The sequence below is a fragment of the Blennius ocellaris genome (assembly GCF_963422515.1).
Source record: "Blennius ocellaris genome assembly, chromosome: 3".
Lineage (NCBI taxonomy): Eukaryota > Metazoa > Chordata > Actinopteri > Blenniiformes > Blenniidae > Blennius > Blennius ocellaris.
This window is the reverse complement of record NC_137652.1, coordinates 2,638,318-2,661,807: the sequence shown is the minus strand read 5'-3', so window position 1 is coordinate 2,661,807 and position 23,490 is coordinate 2,638,318. Positions and strand designations below refer to the sequence as shown.

The window sequence follows — 23,490 nt, the reverse complement described above, 5'->3', positions numbered from 1 at the left end:
GTTTTCTTGCTACTTCCACACCCGGTGTTGTTCACCCTTTATATGCCACTGTTATTTTTCGACCATACTTATGTAACTTGTGGTGTCGTACTTTATTGTCACTTATCTGTATTTAAGACTTGTCTATACATCCGTTTAATTATTAGTCATTATTATTACTTAGTCATTGTTGTGGTTACTGTTATTTTCTAAAATCACTATTGCTATTATTTATCCTATTCATGTTTAATTTAATTTAATTATTATTATTGTATTTTTTTTCTCTTTTCTTTTTCTTTTGTTGTTTACTTTTTACTTTACATTCGTAATATTTCATTACTATATTGCCGTCAGAGACTGGGTTCTACTGTTCTTGTTATTTTTATTGTTTAAAAAAAAAAAAAAAAAGAAAAGAAAAGGATTTGATATGTACAATATCCTATGTGTACACTATTGTATTTTTAAACCAAAAAAGATAAAAAAAAAAAAAAAAGAAGACTACGGTGTCACAACACCCCACAGTGGAACCGCCCTGGTTCAAGAAGACTATGGTGTCACAACCCTCCCCCCACCCCCACCCCCCCAGTGTGGAACCGCCCTGGTTCAAGAAGAACAGGAAGCTTCGAACCGACAGCCAGAAGAGTCAGACGGCTGGAGGAGGAGGAAGACGAGGAGGAAGACGAGGAGGAAGACGATGGCCCGGCTGACCAGCCTCCACCTGCTCACCGTCCTGCTGTCAGTCGGTAAGACCCTCCACCTCCCCCTCCACCTCCTCCTCTTCGACCTCCACCTCAAACCTCCTCCTCCTCCACCTCAAACCTCCTCCTCCACCTCAAACCTCCTCCTCTTCCACCTCCACCTCCACCTCAAACCTCCTCCTCCTCCTCTTCCACCTCCACCTCAAACCTCCTAGTCCACCTCCACCTCAAACCTCCTCCTCCACCTCAAACCTCCTCCTCCTCCTCCACCTCAAACCTCCACAAAACCACACAGTTCGACCTAAATTGAATTGTTTCAATTGGCAAGTTCTAATTGAATGAAGTTCTTCTAACTTAATCTAAACCATTACCTCCAGTCAAGTTAACGAAGTTAATTCAGATGTTGGTAATTCAAGCAGTTCAATTAAATTGCTCTATTTTCTATTTTTTTCAACGCTGAACTGAGTCCGAGTGACGAGAGACGCTATGATTTTATGGGTTCGACCTTCTTCCGTTATAAAAATTACTCACAATGTTGTTTGTTTGTTTGTTTTAAAAACATGAAAGTTTCATTTTGTTCAGTTTAAACGTTGTGCAGTGATCAGTTTCCTGGAGTTCCTCCTCGCCGTGAGTCAGGAACTCGTCTGCGGCTTCAGTTCTGGTCAGAAAGTCAGTTTAAACTGAGAATCGAAGCTTTTAGAGCCACTGGGAGGAAAACGAGTCTTATCAGAATTATTATTATTGTTATTATTATTATTATTATTATTAACAACTCTCCCTCCAGCACAGCCAGCCTACACTTTCACCATTTTAGGTTTAATTGTACTTTTTACACTCGTCTCATGTTTGTTCCTCTAAAATGTTCGAAACCGTCACGAAGCAGAAACGAGACAAATCAACGAAGTTGAGGGAAACTAAGTGATTTTTTTTCCTTTGTTTTTTTTTGGGGGGGTTGTAAAATGGATTTTTCAAAATTTTTCTTTCTAAAGTTGAACATATTAATGCCAGTAAATGTTGGGATCCAATAAAAACGACTTTCCTTTGAAATTTGAGGCGAACCTTGATAAATAGTCGGAAACAATAGAAATTAAGTTTTCACACTTTTCACTGTCGTTTCCTGTAATAAAAAAAAAAAAGAAAAAGAAAAAGCTGAGAGTCGTCGGCGGTGTTGCAGATGATGAGTGTTGACAGGAAGCAAAGCGACACTTTCCACCTGCTGCAGTCGTCTTTCTGGGAGAAAACCGCAGCAGAAGAGTTCCTGTTCTTGCTCTGGACTCTTTTACTTCTCAGGTCGGCGGCGTCAGACCCCAAGGTCACATGGGGAACATTTCAGCCCCACGACAGTTTGAACACTTTAAAGCTTGTTCCTTTTTGGAGAGGAAGTCCACAATCTAAAACCAACTATCAGATCAATCAGCTTCTAATCCTCCGAAACATGAGTCATAGCGAGTAAAACGTAGGAAACTTGAACTTGTTTAGTTCCTTTAGAAAAGTTCAAACTGAGCAGCTCAACGTTTAGTGGTTTCACACAGACGAGGAGGCGAGGAGGCGAGGAGACGAGGAGGCGAGGAGACGATCGTCCACCACGTGTGAAACTTCACACCCTACGAGTCGAGTGTGAGGCTGTTGTTTTAGGATGTGCAGAGTGAAACATCTGGAGGATGTGCAGAGTGAAGCATCTGGAGGATGTGCAGAGTGAAACATCTGGAGGATGTGTAGAGTGAAACATCTGGAGGATGTGCAGAGTGAAGCATCTGGAGGATGTGCAGAGTGAAGCAGCAGAAGGATGTGCAGAGTGAAACATCTGGAGGATGTGCAGAGTGAAACATGAGGAGGATGTGCAGAGTGAAACATGAGGAGGATGTGCAGAGTGGAACATCTGGAGGATGTGCAGAGTGAAACATGAGGAGGATGTGCAGAGTGAAACACCAGGAGGATGTGCAGAGTGAAACATCTGGAGGATGTGCAGAGTGAAACACAAGGAGGATGTGCAGAGTGAAACATCTGGAGGATGTGTAGAGTGAAACATCTGGAGGATGTGCAGAGTGAAACATGAGGAGGATGTGCAGAGTGAAACATCTGGAGGATGTGCAGAGTGAAACATCTGGAGGATGTGCAGAGTGAAACATCTGGAGGATGTGCAGAGTGAAACACCAGGAGGATGTGCAGAGTGAAACATCTGGAGGATGTGCAGAGTGAAACATCTGGAGGATGTGCAGAGTGAAACATGAGGAGGATGTGCAGAGTGAAACACCAGGAGGATGTGCAGAGTGAAACATCTGGAGGATGTGCAGAGTGAAACACAAGGAGGATGTGCAGAGTGAAACATCTGGAGGATGTGTAGAGTGAAACATCTGGAGGATGTGCAGAGTGAAACATCTGGAGGATGTGTAGAGTGAAACATCTGGAGGATGTGCAGAGTGAAACATGAGGAGGATGTGCAGAGTGAAACATCTGGAGGATGTGCAGAGTGAAACATCTGGAGGATGTGCAGAGTGAAACATCTGGAGGATGTGCAGAGTGAAACACCAGGAGGATGTGCAGAGTGAAACATCTGGAGGATGTGCAGAGTGAAACATCTGGAGGATGTGCAGAGTGAAACATGAGGAGGATGTGCAGAGTGAAACATCTGGAGGATGTGCAGAGTGAAACATGAGGAGGATGTGCAGAGTGAAACATCTGGAGGATGTGCAGAGTGAAACATCTGGAGGATGTGCAGAGTGAAACATGAGGAGGATGTGCAGAGTGAAACATCTGGAGGATGTGCAGAGTGAAACATCTGGAGGATGTGCAGAGTGAAACATGAGGAGGATGTGCAGAGTGAAACATGAGGAGGATGTGCAGAGTGAAACATCTGGAGGATGTGCAGAGTGAAACATGAGGAGGATGTGCAGAGTGAAACATCTGGAGGATGTGCAGAGTGAAACATGAGGAGGATGTGCAGAGTGAAACATCTGGAGGATGTGCAGAGTGAAACACCAGGAGGATGTGCAGAGTGAAACACAAGGAGGATGTGCAGAGTGAAACATCTGGAGGATGTGCAGAGTGAAACATCTGGAGGATGTGCAGAGTGAAACATCTGGAGGATGTGCAGAGTGAAACATCTGGAGGATGTGCAGAGTGAAACACCAGGAGGATGTGCAGAGTGAAACATCTGGAGGATGTGCAGAGTGAAACATGAGGAGGATGTGCAGAGTGAAACATCTGGAGGATGTGCAGAGTGAAACATGAGGAGGATGTGCAGAGTGAAACACCAGGAGGATGTGCAGAGTGAAACATGAGGAGGATGTGCAGAGTGAAACATCTGCAGGATGTGCAGAGTGAAACATCTGGAGGATGTGCAGAGTGAAACATGAGGAGGATGTGCAGAGTGAAACATCTGGAGGATGTGCAGAGTGAAACATGAGGAGGATGTGCAGAGTGAAACATCTGGAGGATGTGCAGAGTGAAACATCTGGAGGATGTGCAGAGTGAAACATGAGGAGGATGTGCAGAGTGAAACATCTGGAGGATGTGCAGAGTGAAACATCTGGAGGATGTGCAGAGTGAAACATGAGGAGGATGTGCAGAGTGAAACATGAGGAGGATGTGCAGAGTGAAACATCTGGAGGATGTGCAGAGTGAAACATGAGGAGGATGTGCAGAGTGAAACATCTGGAGGATGTGCAGAGTGAAACATGAGGAGGATGTGCAGAGTGAAACATCTGGAGGATGTGCAGAGTGAAACACCAGGAGGATGTGCAGAGTGAAACACAAGGAGGATGTGCAGAGTGAAACATCTGGAGGATGTGCAGAGTGAAACATCTGGAGGATGTGCAGAGTGAAACATCTGGAGGATGTGCAGAGTGAAACATCTGGAGGATGTGCAGAGTGAAACACCAGGAGGATGTGCAGAGTGAAACATCTGGAGGATGTGCAGAGTGAAACATGAGGAGGATGTGCAGAGTGAAACATCTGGAGGATGTGCAGAGTGAAACATGAGGAGGATGTGCAGAGTGAAACACCAGGAGGATGTGCAGAGTGAAACACAAGGAGGATGTGCAGAGTGAAACATCTGGAGGATGTGCAGAGTGAAACATGAGGAGGATGTGCAGAGTGAAACATCTGGAGGATGTGCAGAGTGAAACATGAGGAGGATGTGCAGAGTGAAACATCTGGAGGATGTGCAGAGTGAAACATGAGGAGGATGTGCAGAGTGAAACACCAGGAGGATGTGCAGAGTGAAACACAAGGAGGATGTGCAGAGTGAAACATCTGCAGGATGTGCAGAGTGAAACATCTGGAGGATGTGCAGAGTGAAACATGAGGAGGATGTGCAGAGTGAAACATCTGGAGGATATGCAGAGTGACACATCTGGAGGATGTGCAGAGTGAAACATCTGCAGGATGTGCAGAGTGAAACATCTGGAGGATGTGCAGAGTGAAACATCTGGAGGATGTGCAGAGTGAAACATCTGCAGGATGTGCAGAGTGAAACATCTGGAGGATGTGCAGAGTGAAACACAAGGAGGATGTGCAGAGTGAAACATGAGGAGGATGTGCAGAGTGAAACATCTGGAGGATATGCAGAGTGACACATCTGGAGGATGTGCAGAGTGAAACATGAGGAGGATGTGCAGAGTGAAACATCTGGAGGATGTGCAGAGTGAAACATCTGGAGGATGTGCAGAGTGAAACATCTGGAGGATGTGCAGAGTGAAACATCTGGAGGATGTGCAGAGTGAAACACCAGGAGGATGTGCAGAGTGAAACATCTGGAGGATGTGCAGAGTGAAACACCAGGAGGATGTGCAGAGTGAAACATCTGGAGGATGCGCAGAGTGAAACACCAGGAGGATGTGCAGAGTGAAACATCTGGAGGATGTGCAGAGTGAAACACCAGGAGGATGTGCAGAGTGAAACATCTGGAGGATGTGCAGAGTGAAACACCAGGAGGATGTGCAGAGTGAAACATCTGGAGGATGTGCAGAGTGAAACATGAGGAGGATGTGCAGAGTGAAACATCTGGAGGATGTGCAGAGTGAAACATCTGGAGGATGTGCAGAGTGAAACATCTGGAGGATGTGCAGAGTGAAACATCTGGAGGATGTGCAGAGTGAAACACCAGGAGGATGTGCAGAGTGAAACATCTGGAGGATGTGCAGAGTGAAACATCAGGAGGATGTGCAGAGTGAAACATCTGGAGGATGTGCAGAGTGAAACATCTGGAGGATGTGCAGAGTGAAACACCAGGAGGATGTGCAGAGTGAAACATCTGGAGGATGTGCAGAGTGAAACATCTGGAGGATGTGCAGAGTGAAACACCAGGAGGATGTGCAGAGTGAAACATCAGGAGGATGTGCAGAGTGAAACATCTGGAGGATGTGCAGAGTGAAACATCTGGAGGATGTGCAGAGTGAAACACCAGGAGGATGTGCAGAGTGAAACATCTGGAGGATGTGCAGAGTGAAACACCAGGAGGATGTGCAGAGTGAAACATCTGGAGGATGCGCAGAGTGAAACACCAGGAGGATGTGCAGAGTGAAACATCTGGAGGATGTGCAGAGTGAAACACCAGGAGGATGTGCAGAGTGAAACATCTGGAGGATGTGCAGAGTGAAACACCAGGAGGATGTGCAGAGTGAAACATCTGGAGGATGTGCAGAGTGAAACATGAGGAGGATGTGCAGAGTGAAACATCTGGAGGATGTGCAGAGTGAAACATCTGGAGGATGTGCAGAGTGAAACATCTGGAGGATGTGCAGAGTGAAACATCTGGAGGATGTGCAGAGTGAAACACCAGGAGGATGTGCAGAGTGAAACATCTGGAGGATGTGCAGAGTGAAACATCTGGAGGATGTGCAGAGTGAAGCATCTGGAGGATGTGCAGAGTGAAACACCAGGAGGATGTGCAGAGTGAAACATCTGGAGGATGTGCAGAGTGAAACATCTGGAGGATGTGCAGAGTGAAACATCTGGAGGATGTGCAGAGTGAAACATCTGGAGGATGTGCAGAGTGAAACACCAGGAGGATGTGCAGAGTGAAACATCTGGAGGATGTGCAGAGTGAAACATCTGGAGGATGTGCAGAGTGAAACATCTGGAGGATGTGCAGAGTGACGGTTTAGATCGTCCTCCCGAGTCGTTCACACGTCAACAAGCTTCAAGTGAAAACATTAAACTCTCACTGTGTTTTGTTTTCGTTCACACGGCAACGGAGGTCAGAGTGACTGAAAACAGAACTTTTTAAAAACGCTTCAACTCTGTCTCCATGGAGACGGCAGACCTCTCACTGTGAGAGGTCTCTGTGTTTGAGTCCAGACGGTGGGGTTCCTGTTCTCTCCAGATGCAAGGCGTGTTTAAAAGTGGTTTTGAGCTTCACACTCGTGAGACACGTTTGTTTTCCTGATCAGATCCTCCAGGTGACAAAACTCAGGATCTTAAAGGTTTCACTGAAAAATGAAAGTAGAAATGTTTTCAGTTTTACGCTTCCCAAAGGATTTCTATGAACGACATTAAAATGTGTGTGTTTTAAGACTTAAAGAGTCACAACGTGGGAAAAGCAGATCTTTAAAACGAAAGTGATCCTCATGCAGATTGTCTGTCGTTCCTTTATCCGCTCACACTCCAGCTCCACTGCTGCATACTTCTCAAGTCACAACTTGTCGAAAGCTGCAGGATAAAAGTCATAGTTCACGAGTTAAAGGAGGTTTTTGAACAGTAAAAATGTTTTCACGGCCATTTTCCAACATGACTTGTGTCGATCACAGATTTCCAGCAGCCCTGAGAGTTTTACTGTTTAAAGCAGGGGGGTCAGAGTCATTTCAGTCGAGGGGCCACATCCACCTGACCTCTGACCTCTGGAGGCCCATCAAGTCAAACATCACATGTTAAACTTCAGATATGGACAAATGTCAAAGTCTTTCCTTCTTTTGATCCTTCTGTAAGAATTCACCAGTCTATTCTGAAATTTACATATTAAAGTTAATCAGATATTATATTTGCAAAACAAACACACACAAAAAAAAATCCCTCAGTCGCCTGTATCTGGATCTCGTATTTTTATTCAGGATAAAAACAATTTGTCATCATCTGGAAATTGTTTTGAGTTTACGTGTCTAAAATGTCACTTCACACAAGTTGGACTCGTTGTTTTATTGTGAAAGGCGTTACGTCATGTGACCTCCACAGACGCATTAATAAATTCTGACCAAGGGCGGTTTTGAATGTCATTTTTGACAATCTAGTGTTTTTAGATCAGCCTCTTGTCAGTTTTCATATTTATACTTTTATAAAAAAAATCCCATGGCGGCCGGATCAGATGGTCTGGTGGGCCGGTTCTGGCCCCCGGGCCTCATGTTTGACACCCCCTGCTTTAAACCAATTTAAAGCCACAAAACGCATGAAAATGGTCAGTGAGAGACTTTTGTTTTGAAAAGTAAACGTCCCCTCGACGAGTCTGGAACGTCTTTTGAACCGATTTGAACCGCTGGCGTTCGGCGGTCGGACCGAACGCCGCGACGCTGCCGAGTTCTTAAAGTCCTCACGCCGGCGTTTCTCTCCGCAGCGGCCCTCCGACTCTCCGCGGCCTTCAACATCGACGTGTCCAGTCCCGACGTCTACGACGGCGAAGCTGCAGATTTCTACGGGTACAAAGTTCTCCAGTACTCGTCCGGCGGCGGCAAAGGGTGAGCGCTCGACGCAGAGTCGTTTCAGCACCAACGTGACCAACGTCACCGTCATGATCCACTCAGGCCACGTTCACACCGACCCGGGTATTTAAAAAAAAAACAAAAAAAAACGGTGATATTTCTCTGCGTTTCGGCGCATTTACGCATAAACCAGCTACGACTCACCACAAACGATGATTCTTGAAAACTGCGGCCACACTGGAGGTCAGAACCGCAAAAAGTCAAATCTAGGCAAAATATCATTCCTTAAATTAAGTGAAAAATTACTTGTTTTTCACTAACAAGTCATTTTTGCTTTAAAACAGAATTTTTCACTAAGATTATTATTCTAGTTTTAAGATGATTATGACTTTATTTTCTTATTAGCTAGAATGTTCTTGGCGTTGAGTATTAAAAACTAGTTATAAGTACTGTTTGGCTTAAAACAAGTATTTTTCTCATTTTAACATGACTGAGCGCTGAACTAACATTTCATGAGTCCAATCTTCTTATTTTGAGATTTGAAAATAACAACACATGAAAATAAAACTTGTTTTGAGTCCAAATAGGCTGTTTTCAAGACGCTGGGTCATATGAGGCCCGAATTATTTTCTTATTATTGAAAATCTTGTCAAGTAAAATTTTCTTGTTCTGTTTACAGATAATTTTGCGTATTTTAAGTATTAATTTTCTTGTTTTAAAATCGATTTTTTTTTGGAGGAATTTTTGCAGTGTGGATAATCTCTGTTTGCACCTATGGGGGGGGGGGGGGGGGGTGTAGACTCACGTCACAATTCATGATGTCATGTTTTTCTCCAGCATTCTGATTGGCTATCATGGAATCATGCTTCTCGTTACACTGCCCCCTACAGGTCTGGCTGCTCATAGCAGCTCTGAACCAGCTGGATATGTGTTTTTTAAACATAGAGAATAAAATATCTGTTTGTTTTTTTTAAAAACCCGGCTTCGAGTAAATGTGGCCTAATCTCACGTTCTAATCTAAGACAAGGAGCAGGAAGAGGAGGGAGAGAAAGAGAAAGAGAAAGAGAAAGAGAAAGAGAAAGAGAAAGGGGAAGGGGAAGGGGAAGGGGAAGGGGAAGGGGAAGGGGAAGAGGAAGAGGAAGAGGAAGAGGACGGGGAAGGGGAAGGGGAAGGGGAAGGGGAAGGGGAAGGGGAAGGGGAAGAGGAAGAGGAAGAGGAAGACGTCAGAAACTGAACTCAGGAGTCGAATCCTGAATTCCAAGAAAAACCAGATCAGGAAAAACGAGAGTTTCAAGTTAGAAAACATGAAACAGAAAAGCAGCAGGGAAATATGGGCACTGTGACACTGCTACTACTTGTACTGCTACTTGTACTGTTACTTATACTGCTACTTATACTGTTACTTGTACTGCTACTTGTACTTGTACTTGTGTCCAGACAGTGAGTTTCTCCTCTCTGATCCTCAGGATCATCATCAGCTCTCCTCTGAGGCTCAACGGATCCGGCGGGATCAACAGACGAGGTCTAGACCAAACCTCCACCTGGTTCAGCCCTGATGGTACGGATCTTCATCATCATCATCATCATCATCATCATCATCATCAGCCCAACAAATCTTCGTTTAGTCTGAAGCTTTGTTCGTCTGGAGCTTTTTTTTTCCCCAGTTTTACACATATTTCTGTGCAGTATTTACAAATACAAAACCATCATTTTCATGTTCCTTCACAATATTTATGTCCACATCTCATTTCCATACTTGTTTTTAAAGCTTTTTAAAAAGGTCATTGCGTCACTAATCAGACGTTCACGTTCCAGAAGCGTCTCTGCCAGAGGCGGAGGCGGCGGCGGTGAAGCACCTGGGCCTGTCGATCGCCGCCGACCCCACCGGCTCCCACTTCACGGTGAGAACCTCCCACCTCCCACTTCCCACTTCCTGTCTTTCTCCCGGTGCAAGGCCGGCGGAGGTTCTGACCCGTTGCTTGTGGCTCCAGGTGTGCAGCCCCAGCGTCGCCCACGAGTGCTACGAGAACTCCTACCTGAACAGCGTCTGCTACAACGTCACCGACACGCTGCAGGAAGTCTCCTCCTTCACGCCGGCTTTCCAAAGTAAAATGCAAAAAAGAACTTTCCACTGTGCTTACTCAGTGGCCAGAAGATTAGGAACACCTCATGACCACGCGGCCGTGGCCTGTTTTTTAACATGACATCCTCCAGCACTGCCAGATAACAGTTATTTTTCAGAATTTAATGAGTAGAAAACTATTTGGTCTCCAACTGTAAATCCAGTCATTTTAAAGCTTTTTTAAGCAGTTTTGGTGTAACTTTAAATCCTGTTGTATGTTTATCCTCACAGCGTCGCCGCCGGTGAACGTTAATGGAGCGGAGGGGCGAGTTGGTTCAGGAATATTTGCTTCAACAGCGTTGCTAACAATGCTAACAAGCGTCACAGCGAGCAGGAAAGGGACAGAACTGCAGAAACTGTTTTTTTTCCAAGTTGTGCACCTTAGAAAATACAAAGTGTGCTACGACAAAAATAAAATAACAGAATAAAAAGTACAATTATATAAATGAACAAAAACCTTCCTTCTCCTTTGTCCCTATTCCCTCCTGTCTGTAGGCATGTGTAAATATTTTAGACTGTTTCTGGTACTTCTACACGTTTGATCAGGAAGTTTCCATATGTGTGGCTTGTTGTTTGATCGTTTTCCAGTCATTGTGTGATATTAAGTAATTTCTCAACCGTAAATATGTGAAGAAGTCTTCAGATAACAAACCAAATTTATCTTGTAGTTGTTTAAATGATTTCCTCCATTGGGGCATTTGGTCATTAGTCACTTATCTTTTCTTTTGCCCGTGTCTTGAATCCAACATCTAATTAATTTGGCAGAAAGTTGAGTATTATTGGCTGTTTTTGTTGCTCTTGAATCCGATAAGGGTGGAATTATCTTCCTCCTGACCAGAAACCACACCCTTTGACTGCATCCTTATTTATCTTCACCTCCCTCCATTTCTTTCTTTACAGAAATGGGATGCCGCCGAATGCCTCAATGACATTTAAATATAATTTCCAAACGTTCTTCTTGCCAGGCTGCACAAAGAAGACCGTGGACCTGGTGTTTCTGTTCGACGGCTCCAACAGCATGACCACAGACGACTTCGACAAAAACAAAGACTTCATCCTGGATATCATGGACAACCTTCGGAACACGTCCATCAAGGTCACTGCGCCGCGGCTCATCCAACGACCACCGTGCACTGGAGACCTCCAGCTAATGCTAATGCTAATGCTAGCGTGTGTTTGTCTCAGTTCGCTGCAGTTCAGTTCTCTACGGTCCACACCAAAGTGTTTGACTTCAATGACTACGTCGCTGGACGAGCCGAAGAGAAGCTGAAGAAGGAACGTCACATGAAGGGCCTGACCAACACGCACCAAGCGCTCACGTTTGTGTTGTACGTAGCGTCCCGCCGCAAGCGGCTCGGCTCCGTCCGGCTCTCTCCTCGGGAGGTGGAAACGCTCTCATGTTCTCATGTTCTGTTTGGTTCAGGAAACAGATCTTAGAAGAGTCGTCAGCAGGAGCCTCCACCGACGCCACCAAGGTTCTGGTGCTGATCACGGACGGAGACCCGAGCGACACCGACAGACTCAACACGATACGGGAATACGATGCCAAAAACGTGATTCGCTTCGTTATCGGGGTAAACGGACATCCTGTCGAGGTCAAAGGTCAAATACTGGCTTCAGGTCACACCCTCTTCACTTTTAATACCGCAAACCTTCATCAGCCCGTTACGAAACATTCAGAGCAGAATGCTGGACGGTACACCTGAAGGAACGTCGATAACGTGTCCTGATCCTTTACACGCTGGAGAACACGTGACGGAACTGGGAGCTGTTGGAGAACATGATGGAACTAGTAGTTGTTGGAGAACAGTAGTTGGTGTAGGTGTAGGTTTTAGTTTTATGTTCTGTTCGAGCAGTAAATATAGTCATATGTTTTGTTGTAGCGGTAAATGTAGTCGTATGTTTTGCTGTGGCTGCAGTTGCCATAGAAACGGTGGTAGAAGAGGTTATAGTAGCAGTGGAGGTACTGGTAGTTCTCGGTGTAGCAGTTGGTTCAGTGGTATTAGATGCAGTAATCACTTGATCTTCAACGTCACGCCTGCAGAAGATTTCAAACGACTGAAGGTTTGTTATTGATTCTCCGTCGCTGAAGCCGTTTTGATTTCAGGTAAAAGATGCAAAGTTGGACAAATTTAAAGCCATCGCCTCGGAGCCCACAGACCAGTACGCCTTCAAGATCGAGAACTACGACGGACTGACGGGAGTGCTGGAGAACTTCCAGAAGAAGATCTTCAACATGGAGGGTAAGGTGCCACCCTCCCCCGTCGCCCCTGCCTCTTTTACCCACGGTACGCTAACGTCCCCTCGCCGCCGTGTCCCCGCCAGGCTCCACGGCGGCCCGGGCCGGAAACATGACCCAGGAGATGTCGCAGAGCGGATTCAGCTCCGCCTTCTATCAGGTACCGACAGAAAGTCTTCAACTCTCACCTCGTCCCTTCAGCAAACAAACACTTCCTCTTTGTAGAAAACGCTGGCTGGTGCTCATGATTGACCCGAAAGTTCACCAGCCTCAGGCGTTGCGCAAGCAGGTGACTGTCTTGCACACACTGAAAGAGGAAATCCCACTTTAGACACATTTTCACTGTTCGAGATGAGTCATGACACAAGTTACCAAAAGAACCTCAAAACGTGAGAAAACATCAGTTTTCTAACGCAAAGTTCTCTGATAAATCTGAGCCTGTTCAGAGTTTGTTGATTAACTATCTGAGAGATTATTACACACACACACACACACACACACACACACACACACACACACACACACACACACACACACACACACACACACACACACACACACACACACACACACACACACACACACACACACACACACACACACACACACACACACACACAGAGTAAGAAGCTGGTAACCCCACCACCAACACACGTGACTAAAATCAACAATCATGTATGGAATGACCCAAAATGCAAATTTCCCAACATTTCTTTCCTCTTGAGAAAACGCGTTGAGTCCAAACTGTTCCCAGACAATCTTCAGCTCTGGTTCATGTTCTCACCAGACGTTTCTCTTCGCAGGACAAGTTGATTCTGGGTTCAGTGGGAACAAACAGCTGGCAGGGTTCCCTACAAGAACATCGACAACTGAAGGAAACGCAGATCGAAGATCCCGAAATGAAGATGAACTCCTACATGGGTACATTTAGTCAAAGCTCATTTATGAAGCACAGCTAAAAAACAAATATTGATTTGATTGAAGTCTGATAAAGTCTTTCAAACCTATTTTTCTCCCCCGGTTTCCCTCCTGACCTTCGGTCCACATACCGATCAGAATCAGCCAAAACGATCACAATCGTCATTCATCCATTGAAATACAGCCAGACACTGACATAAAAAGAAGTAACAATGAGAATATGGTCAAGTAAAAACAGTTTTTCCCCAAAAAAGTTTTCTTTAACTTGATAATACATGAAGTCTGTGGCTGTGTAGTGTTTCTATCCAGAGAACAGAAACACATCGTTGGAGTTTGTTTGCGTCCCAGTGAGATCTTTGACTTGAGTCGTCTGCACAGACGAATGAAGTCTTGCTCTCTCTGACGACTGAACACCGTCACAGGGTACTCGGTGTCTGCTGGGAGCAGGGACGGCGTGGCGCTATACTTCACGGGCGCCCCGAGGTTCCAACACACCGGACGAGTCGTCCTCTTCAGACACGACGGCAGAACCTGGACGGCGGCCCAACGAATAACGGGAGATCAGGTGGGAAACCCAGCCGCCGTTTCTGAAAATGAGACGACGCCACAGGCGCTTGAACCTCAGCCTGGAGATAATCTGCCGTTGGTGCTTCCTGTCGCACGCCGACGGAGACGAGTCGTCGGTTTTGCAGTGGATTTACCGTCTCCTAAAGACGCCGGCTGCTGCGTCTTTCAGACCAGGTGCAGAGAAGGAACCACACCGCTTCCTCTCACTGGTGCATTTGCCAGAAACAAACAACACAAAAATAGTTCAGACTCTTGCAGTGAGGTGGCCTGTGATTGGTTGGAGCGCTGCTCTGTGTGGCTGCTGCCGATGGGGTTCAAGGAGTTTCCCCAAGGGGATTAATTAAAAACTAAAGTCCAGATAAAGCGGCTTTGCAGACAAGAAACCGGTCTTCTTTTGTAATGGGTTACCAGGCAACACGTTCTCACCGAGTACCGCCGACCTTCTGACCGAAACGTCCCTCGTCATGACGCACTTCTTCTCCAGATCGGCTCCTACTTCGGCGCAGAGCTTTGCTCCGTCGACGTGAACTCAGACGGCGACACCGACTTCCTGCTGGTCGGCGCGCCGCTCTTCTTCCAGCCGCAGGACAAGAAGGAGGGACGCATCTACGTCTACCAGCTGACGGAGGAGGTGAGCTGAGGTGGTGCTACCGAGACACCGTCTGAACCAGGAGGACAAAAGTACCTGGCGTCTTCAGGGAGCAACTCCTGCGTTTCCTTCAAGTTGGAGGAGGAAGATGCTCTGTAGGGTCAATTCTGCCGTCATTCATAAACTGTGTCCAACAGATGCAGCTGAAAGCGGCGATGACGGTGACGGCGCCCTCTATGGGGAGATTTGGCAGCACCGTCTCCAGCCTGGCCGACCTGAACGGAGACGGACTGCGAGACGTCGCGGTCGGAGCTCCGCTGGAGGACGAGGACAGAGGGGCGGTGTACATCTACCTGGGGGAGCCGCGCAGGGCGATACGCTCCACCTACAGCCAGGTGAGTCAGTGCCCTCCATCAGCACCGTCAAAGTCTTCCATCACCACCCTCCATATCCTCCACCAACACCCCCCCATCAACACCATCAACACCCTCTCAGCACCATCTCACTCTGATGAACCTGCTGTTGTCCCAGAGGATCCTGGGAGAGACGGTGAATCCCGGGAGGAGGTTCTTTGGACAGGCCATCAGCGGAGACATGGACCTGGGAGAGGATGGACTCCCAGACCTTGTGGTGGGATCGCAGGGGGCCGCGGTCGTCTTAAGGTACAGATCGTCCCACGGATTCCTTTGATGGAAACTGTTGCAGAGCGGCTGTGTCTCAGTCCATCCTGCCACCAGCTCGTATCGTCGTCTCGTCAGTCCTCGAGGGTCTGTCTGTCCCGTCCTGCCGCCAGCCGGTAGCGTTAGCCAGCTAGCGCCACTGGTCTTTCTCTGTCCTGTCATGGTCTTTGTTTAACCAAGAATGCTCTTTCTCTTTGAGTCACACAAAATGGAATTAAACATGAAAGCGGATCTTGTTCAGACTGAAGAAGGTCTCTGATCAAGATAGTCTTTACATGCACTGCACCGCTAAATGCAAAGGGTCATAAATGAAGCGACCAGAAGAAGGAAGTGAAAATCATATTGGTGTCATATTTCAATCGCCGCGTTTGGCAGAGAGGAAGTCTAACCTTTAGTCCAACCTCTAACCATTCTCATTTCAATCCTCATCGTCCAGGTCCAAGCCCGTTTTCAATGTGGAGGCTCAGCTTTCGTTTCACCCCGCGGAAATAAGCACGGAAGGTCTGGAATGTCAGGGCCTGGACAACGCCTTGCCGATGGTCGACCTCCGAGTCTGCTTTTACATGGCTGAAGTGACCAAGAGCGGAGACGGTAAGAGACGAGCCGCTGAGGATCTTTCTGGAGCCGCTGTCGGGCCCTGACCCCGTTTTCTGGGTCTCCAGGCGACGGACTGAACATCACCTACAGGCTGGACGTGGATCCGAAGAGACAGAAGAACCGGGGTTTCTTCATGGAAGCGGAGAAGAAGAGCAGAGACCTCACAAGCAGCTGCGAGCTGACGGAGGCAGAAACCTGTTTCAACTACTCCGTCTACATGCACGTACGAGGACTAACGCCACCCCTTTACACTTCGATGCATCTTTAAGAGCAGGCGGCCCCGACTGATTGAGATTTAATGCTGATGAGTGAGAGCTGCTGCCCGTTTGTCCTGAATACCGTCACCTTCAAACATCCGGCAGCTCCTCCATCTGACAGTCTTACGATATATATGCAACGTGAAGACTCTGGACATGAAGCTTTATTCTTCCGACAGCCGTCAAGAACAGTGTCATGAGTGTCGAGTCACATCCGGTCAAGAATAAAACTTTGTTTCTGAAGATATTTGCGCAATTCTACACACACACACACTAAAACACACTTGACTTGTCTTTGTGTTTTACAGAAATGTGTGTTTGACACTTTGTCATCAATCAGCATCAAATTGAACTTTTCCCAAACCGACGGCGCCGATGAGCCATCCAGCCTGAACACGGACAGCGTGAAGCAGTCCGCCGTGGAGGTACCGTCACACACCCCCGCCCCTACAAACCTCCACACATTGCTTATATATAACATATATGTTACATCTTGTGAAGTAAATGACATGTATTCAGAGGAAGCAGCTCCTCCATTGCGTGTCCATAAAGAAGCTCCTGGCTGTTTTTGACAGGTTCCCTTTGAGAAGCAGTGCAGGAAGAACGACTCCTGTGTGGCCGAGCTGCAGGTGGAAACCAGCTTCATGTACGGACGTCATCAGACGAGCATCAGGCAAACGTCAGCTTCAGGAATCGTCCACCAGTTCAACACACGCTGCCTTTATTCCAGGACTCCCACGCTGCTGGTGAGAGAGGACAGCTACTTCAACATGTCGGTGACGCTGGACAACCACGGCGACGACTCCTACAACACCAGCCTGACCATGTTCTACCCTCTGGGCCTGTCCTTCTCCATGATGACGCTCGCAAAGGTTTCTACTCACGTCACACTGGAGTTCGTCCTTCTGCGGCTCTGCAGCAGCCTAGAGAGCCTCGGCTTAAATTATCTCGTTCCCTCGTATTATTATAATTTTTTCTCGATAACCACTCCGGGGCTCGTAGCTCGCGATAACTCCAGAGATAACTCTGCCTCCAGCTGATGACGTGTCAGACCCCCCCCCCCCTCTGGCCCAGCAACGAAGTGGGGCCGACTCAGCACCTGGTTAGCCCCCGATAGGCCAGGGCTTTGGCGGTGGAAGGACAAAGAACTGGGGCTCAGTCTGGCTGTAGCTCTGAACTAGTACCTGGTTCTCTCTGGTGGAAAAGCCCCCAGTGTGGAGTTTGCATGTTCTCCCCGAATCTCCCTCCGCCCCAGGGAGGCCATATGAAATGCTGTTTCTCACGGTTCTGTCCCAACAGGCCACGAGACCACAGCTCCTCCACAGCTGCAACGATCTGAAAGGAGTTCTGGACAGAACCGTCTGTGGCGTCAGTCTTCCCGTCTATCGCAGCAGATCCTCAGTGAGTCTGGCTGAGCGTCTCCCTCAGTCCTCCACAGACTGCCTCCCGCTGCACAGCGTCTTCTGTTCTGAGTCCCGCCTGAAACCTTTGTCTTCCTCTTCCCCGCGAAGGCAACGTTCAACACCTCCTTCCTCATCCTCAGCGACTACATCTGGAACGACACAGTGACGATGACCGTCGCAGGAAAAAGGTACAAAACATTCCGAAGGAGTCAAACACTGTAAGACAATGACACAACAGCGACAACGAGGGCAGAACGACCCACAACACAACTCAGATTCCCATCAGAGTCACACATGCCGAACCTCGCAAGACTCGTTATCAAAAGCAGTTTGCGGATGATCCAATATCTGACAGTGTGTGTACGTGACTGATCACATCTGGAGTGAATCTGACGGCCCCCGATGAGCAAAACCACTGAGCTTGCTGACGTTTGGACTCTATCCTCAGCGACAACGCAAACTCCACCGTGACCGTGACCAAAAGCATTCCCGTGCAGTTTGAAGTCAAGATGGTGCTGACGGTGTAAGTACTCATGAGGATAGAAAGTGTAGCGCATACTAGGACGGCTTTATTCACCTTCGTAACCTTTGTGTTTCCCTCCCAGGAAAGAAGACAGTGTCACTTATCTGAACTTCACGTCGGAGCAGCCGGCACCCAAGAAACTGTTCATCACATACCGGGTGAGGAACTTCCACACGACCGCTGCTCAGCCTTTTAGTGGGAATTGCAACAAAAAGCCATCAGATAAATGGAAACAGCACTTCTTCAAACAGAACTGCCGCCACGCTGTGTGAGTGTGTGTGTCACCACGGTGGACCATAGTGCAGAGAGACGCACATCACAGTGCAGAGAGACACACCGACATCCAGAGGCCACTGCAGCTGGCGCTCCACTCAGAAACGACTTTCCGGGACGTGTTTGAAGGTCTGAAGGAACAGGAAGCAGCGCATGGCTGCACAGGGGGACTGTAAAGAGGAAGCTGGTGAAACTTAAAGTATTTAGCTGCATCCAGAGACTCTGGTCACGGTGGACGTCGGTTATGCAGAGTTCTAAAGGTTGTCCAGATGCCTGAAGCTGCACAGGTGGAGGCGTTACAGCCTGAGACTTTGCGCGGCTGTGATGTCATCATGAAGGTTAACTTACTGTCCCGACTGTCAAGATTCATTCTTCCATCTTGTCCTGAGCGTTGTTGTCCTGGGGTAGGACACTGACCGGTGTGACACAGTTGTCGTTAACCATGGGTTCAGGTTCGGTGCCTTGCTCAGAGGCAGTGGGACAGTACGGGGTGGACGGTGTCGGTCCAGCAGCTATGGGACTGGAGGACGAGCCTCGGTACCCACCGCACAACGATGGACGCGAGATCTGTGTGGTTTCAGTGGACGTCTTCTCTTCCCGTCTCCAGGTCGACAACACCGGCTTCAAGGACTTCCCCGTCAACGTGTCTCTGTCCTTCGCCACCAGACTGCAGCACGGCTTTCAAATGACCGACTATGAAGTTGTTGTCGAACAGGTGACGAGCCGACTGCGTCACGGTTTGTGTCGATCTTGCTGCCGAGCGCCGGAACCGAATCGAACCGCTTCTGTTTTCCTCCCTTCGCAGAACCAAACCCGTTGTACGAACACCAAGACGCTGGAGAGCCGGGTGAGGAGAACACGCCGGCATCAGAACACTGAAGGCGCCATGGAATGAATTGATGTGGAGAGTGTGTGTGTGTGTGTGTGTGTGTGTCTCAGCACTGCCCTGCAGAACACCAGTGTGTCTCCATAGAGTGTGAAACCTTCAACCTGCAGAAAACTTCAGCTGTCGAGTTCACGTTGTCCGGAGACGTTTCCTTTAAAGACCTCGCACAGCTCGCAGCTGTACGTACACACACACACACACACACACACACACACACACACACACACACACTGAACGGGAGAATCTGAATGAACTCTTGGTTTGCAGAACGTTGCTTTCCTGACACGATACACGGGCGACGGAGGAAAAGTTCAATTCAACAACTTCCTTCACGTTCACTTCGACACCCAGAAATACGTCCTGGATCCGTTCAAACACCAGGTACGACACCGACGCTTCACTGCAGTGGCTTAATTCAACCTCTTCAATGATTCCTCGTAACGACTGCTTCCACCACAGAAGAAGAAGAATCCGGTGCCGGCAGAGTCGTGGAACAGCAGTCCGACAGTGAAACAGGTACTTTCTGTTCACAAAGCTCCGGTTTTCCTAAACCAGCTAAACTCAGCTGCAAGGATCATTTGAGCAACGTTAAATTCTGCTTGTAGAAAAAGGTTTTAACATGAACAGAATCTTATTTCTAAGACCGTCTACATGACATTTAATATTGAAAAGGGGGGTTTTTTGTTTTTGCTCCGTCAGACTGAAGTTCGAGTCGAGTTCATAATTCCTCCAGATCAACTCCTGATCATCTTAACTGGAGCCGGACTGGGATTCTTGTTTCTCATCATCATCACCGTCATCATGTTCAAGGTGAGAGTCTGTTTTTTTTTTATCAGAGTGACGGATTCCAGCCATCTTCTACTGAAGAGCTGTCGCCTCGATGTCGGTCGCTGAGATCTGGTCAAACCTTCGTCAACCGTATCTAAAAGAACCTGGAGCAGGGAAGAGAACGTGGGGTGGCCTGAAGACCTTCATCTCACTCCTCCACGTTCTTAAAAGAACCTCAGGTGGCCACGAAACCCTCATATTCCCTCAACAAACCTTTTCAAACATGTCAGAGAACCTATGGGAGCCACGGAACCTTCCTCAGGATCCCTGGTCAGTATCCGGGAAGGTACTGGAGCCATGAAGCTCTCAGGTTTCCATTGAATACATAGAAGAGAACCAACGGAGGCCGTGGCACCAACACGTCCAGAACCCCAGGTGGCCGTGACACCAACACGTCCAGAACCCCTGGTGGCTGTGGCACCAACACATCCAGAACACGTCCAGAACCCCTGGTGGCCATGGCACCAATACGTCCAGAACCCCTGGTGGCCGTGACACCAACACGTCCAGAACACGTCCAGAACCCCTGGTGGCCGTGGCACCAACATGTCCAGAACACATCCAGAACCCCTGGTGGCCATGGTGGCACCAACACGTCCAGAACACGTCCAGAACCCCTGGTGGCCGTGACACCAACATGTCCAGAACACATCCAGAACCCCTGGTGGCCATGGTGGCACCAACACGTCCAGAACACGTCCAGAACCCCTGGTGGCCATGGTGGCACCAACACATCCAGAACCCCTGGTGGCCATGGTGGCACCAACACGTCCAGAACACGTCCAGAACCCCTGGTGGCCATGGTGGCACCAACACATCCAGAACACGTCCAGAACCCCTGGTGGCCGTGACACCAACACGTCCAGAACCCCTGGTGGCCGTGACACCAACACGTCCAGAACACGTCCAGAACCCCTGGTGGCCGTGGCACCAACATGTCCAGAACACGTCCAGAACCCCTGGTGGCCGTGACACCAACACGTCCAGAACACGTCCAGAACCCCTGGTGGCCGTGACACCAACACGTCCAGAACACGTCCAGAACCCCTGGTGGCCGTGGCACCAACACGTCCAGAACCCCCCAGTCCTCTTAAAGTTTTACGGCCCAGATTTTTAAAGTTTGAATTTAGTTGTACCTTTATGGCACAACTTAAGAAGCGGTTGTATCAAAGACACGGAACACGAACAGAAAAGTAGGAAATCTTACAAACAAGCACAGTTTTCTTGCTCCAGCAGAAGACGCCTGCAGCAGAAGCAGCTGAGGAACATTTAATCAGGTGTCGGCAAAGAGAGGCGGGAGTTTTTGTAGATCTTTTCAGCTCCACGGCCACAGATCCCGGCAGGCAGGTACAAAACGGAACCCAAACGTACGACGACAAGTTAACAAAGCCGACGAGGTGTCAAAGCCTCGGAGGAGCTGAAACCGCCTCGCCGACCGTCCGAACAAGTTCACCAACGTTCACGACGATTCACAGGAAGAAGCTTAAACGTTTTTTTTTGTGTTTGCTGTCGTTTCTCACCAGCTGGGTTGCTTCAAGAGGAAAACCCGAGAGTACTACGAGGAGCAGGAGGAAGAAGCTGCCCTGCAGGCCGGGACGCCGGCTGAAGCCCCCGGCAACGGGAAGGTGGACCACAAATCCGAGGAAAAATCCCTCCTCGGTGACGGCGGCGGGAACAGCAGCCCCCCGCCCGACGATCCAAAGACCAAGCTGGACTAACGCTCCGCTCGCCGCCGTGGACGACGACGACCTGCAGACGTCGTCACGCGACTCGAAGCAGCTTCGGGACCGGCTAGACTCCAGCTTCGCCTTCGCAACGAGAAACCACGAATAATCAAATGTGCTTTGTGATTATTATTTTCTTTAGGGCCGTTGCTCTAAAGAAAATAGTGGGAGGTTAAAAAAAATGTAATCTTGTACTTCAAGGAAAAAGTTGAAAGTGTCGAGATTTTATTTTTTTCGTAAAAGTTGAAAGTGTCGAGATTTTACTTTTTTCGTCATGCACTTTGAAAGAAAGGCTAAATAACCAGCGGATGTTCCCGTTTCTACCAAACGACTCGCAGGCAGTTTGACGAAGCGGTGAAACGACCGTCGCTCATAAACGCCGACGTCGTCAGACTTTGCTTCTGAACACCTGAATCCACACCGAGACCCTCTGTTGTCAGAGTGACGGGATGTAATGTGATTATTCGGGGTAAAAGTTGAGCGACAGACCACAGCACACATTTACAGTTCGTATTTTTCAAAGTGCACAATGAAAAAAAAAGTGTACGTTTACTTTCTTTCTTCCTTGAGGAGCCCTGATACTCTTCCGTAGTATGATAGCATTTATTGAGTGGAGTTCCATCTCGACATTCAAAGGTACCGAGCAGCAGCGCAACAAACATTTCAACTTTTACAAAGTTCGTCATTTTCTCAATGGATTTAAGTGTAAATGTTGACCGAAGACGAAACATAATTTAAGACCATTTACATCCTGAATGCTTCTTTTCAAAGAGAGAGAGAGAGAAAAACCAGCAGGTGGAGTTTTATCACACATTGACAGACGAGCTGCAGCTGCATTCAGAAGCTTCCGGACATCAACTCAGACTGACGATAATCGAGGTGTTAAAATAAACGTCTGCTCAGTGTTGCATGAAACCACGTGTGTCACAATTTTAGCTTTTGGTGTATAGGAAGAGGAAAGTTTTGTCCACGTTTGATAATAAAAAGAACCCGCGTGTCTCCAGCACTCTTTGGACAAGAACTCATATGTAGGAGCAGTTTTTCCTCGACTTCAAGAAGACGTTTGAGGACGTTTGAGGGATCCGTCCTGGGGCAATTATTATTTTCACTATACGTAAATAACCTCCCAGGCGTTTGTCCCCGACCTTCATGTTCAAATGTACGTTTTTACTCCTGGTTCAACAACTGACATCATTTCATCCAAGTCTTCAGAGCGCTGGCTCAGATCACCGAGAGTAAAGACGACGTGTACGACAGAACCTTTCAGTCTCTGCAGACGGACCCCTGGTCTCTCAGTTTAAGTACCCTGGACTCAAACTTTCAGCAACATGAAATTCAACCTCCAAATCAGGCCTTTTGTCTCCACCGCTGCTGCTGAACCGTCTTCACTGTACGACGTTCTCCCTCAGAGAACTGTTCTACCGTCTGCTGGCATCACTGCTCTGAAACCTGTGGAACAGCTGCATAAAAAAGAAAAAAAAACCCTACTCACTAGACACCATCGTCCAATTTTAGAGAAACATCCTCTTTTGAGCTTTGAAGTCCCTCTGTGGTTTGGCCCCGCCCCCTTTAGGAG

The 23,490-nt window shown here is 47.9% G+C and overlaps 1 protein-coding gene across 1 annotated transcript; it reads left to right on the top strand.

Moving 5' to 3' along the window:
• The first annotated feature begins 630 nt into the window (after positions 1-630).
• LOC308149371 (integrin alpha-M) lies at positions 631-22,913 on the top strand. Its single transcript, XM_080521086.1, has 31 exons — positions 631-722; positions 8,224-8,344; positions 9,775-9,866; positions 10,124-10,209; positions 10,300-10,414; positions 11,396-11,526; positions 11,616-11,758; positions 11,854-12,004; positions 12,538-12,673; positions 12,756-12,829; positions 13,473-13,590; positions 14,010-14,152; positions 14,639-14,785; positions 14,941-15,138; positions 15,275-15,405; positions 15,860-16,014; positions 16,086-16,243; positions 16,586-16,702; positions 16,853-16,923; positions 17,008-17,149; positions 17,577-17,678; positions 17,789-17,868; positions 18,129-18,203; positions 18,286-18,361; positions 19,084-19,191; positions 19,282-19,323; positions 19,416-19,541; positions 19,630-19,743; positions 19,822-19,878; positions 20,062-20,172; positions 21,714-22,913. Exons 1-31 carry the CDS (start codon positions 674-676, stop codon positions 21,906-21,908), a joined length of 3,564 nt encoding a protein of 1,187 aa, XP_080377212.1. The 5' UTR covers positions 631-673; the 3' UTR covers positions 21,909-22,913.
• The last annotated feature ends 577 nt before the right edge of the window (positions 22,914-23,490 follow it).

Bases quoted from the DNA above. Each gene is read 5' to 3' on its own strand.
- LOC308149371 (XM_080521086.1), top strand. From the start codon at position 674: ATGGCCCGGCTGACCAGCCTCCACCTGCTCACCGTCCTGCTGTCAGTC. The intron at 11,527-11,615 runs GTCACTGCGCCG...TGTTTGTCTCAG, and splicing joins TTCGGAACACGTCCATCAAG to TTCGCTGCAGTTCAGTTCTC. The intron at 12,674-12,755 runs GTAAGGTGCCAC...TGTCCCCGCCAG, and splicing joins GAAGATCTTCAACATGGAGG to GCTCCACGGCGGCCCGGGCC.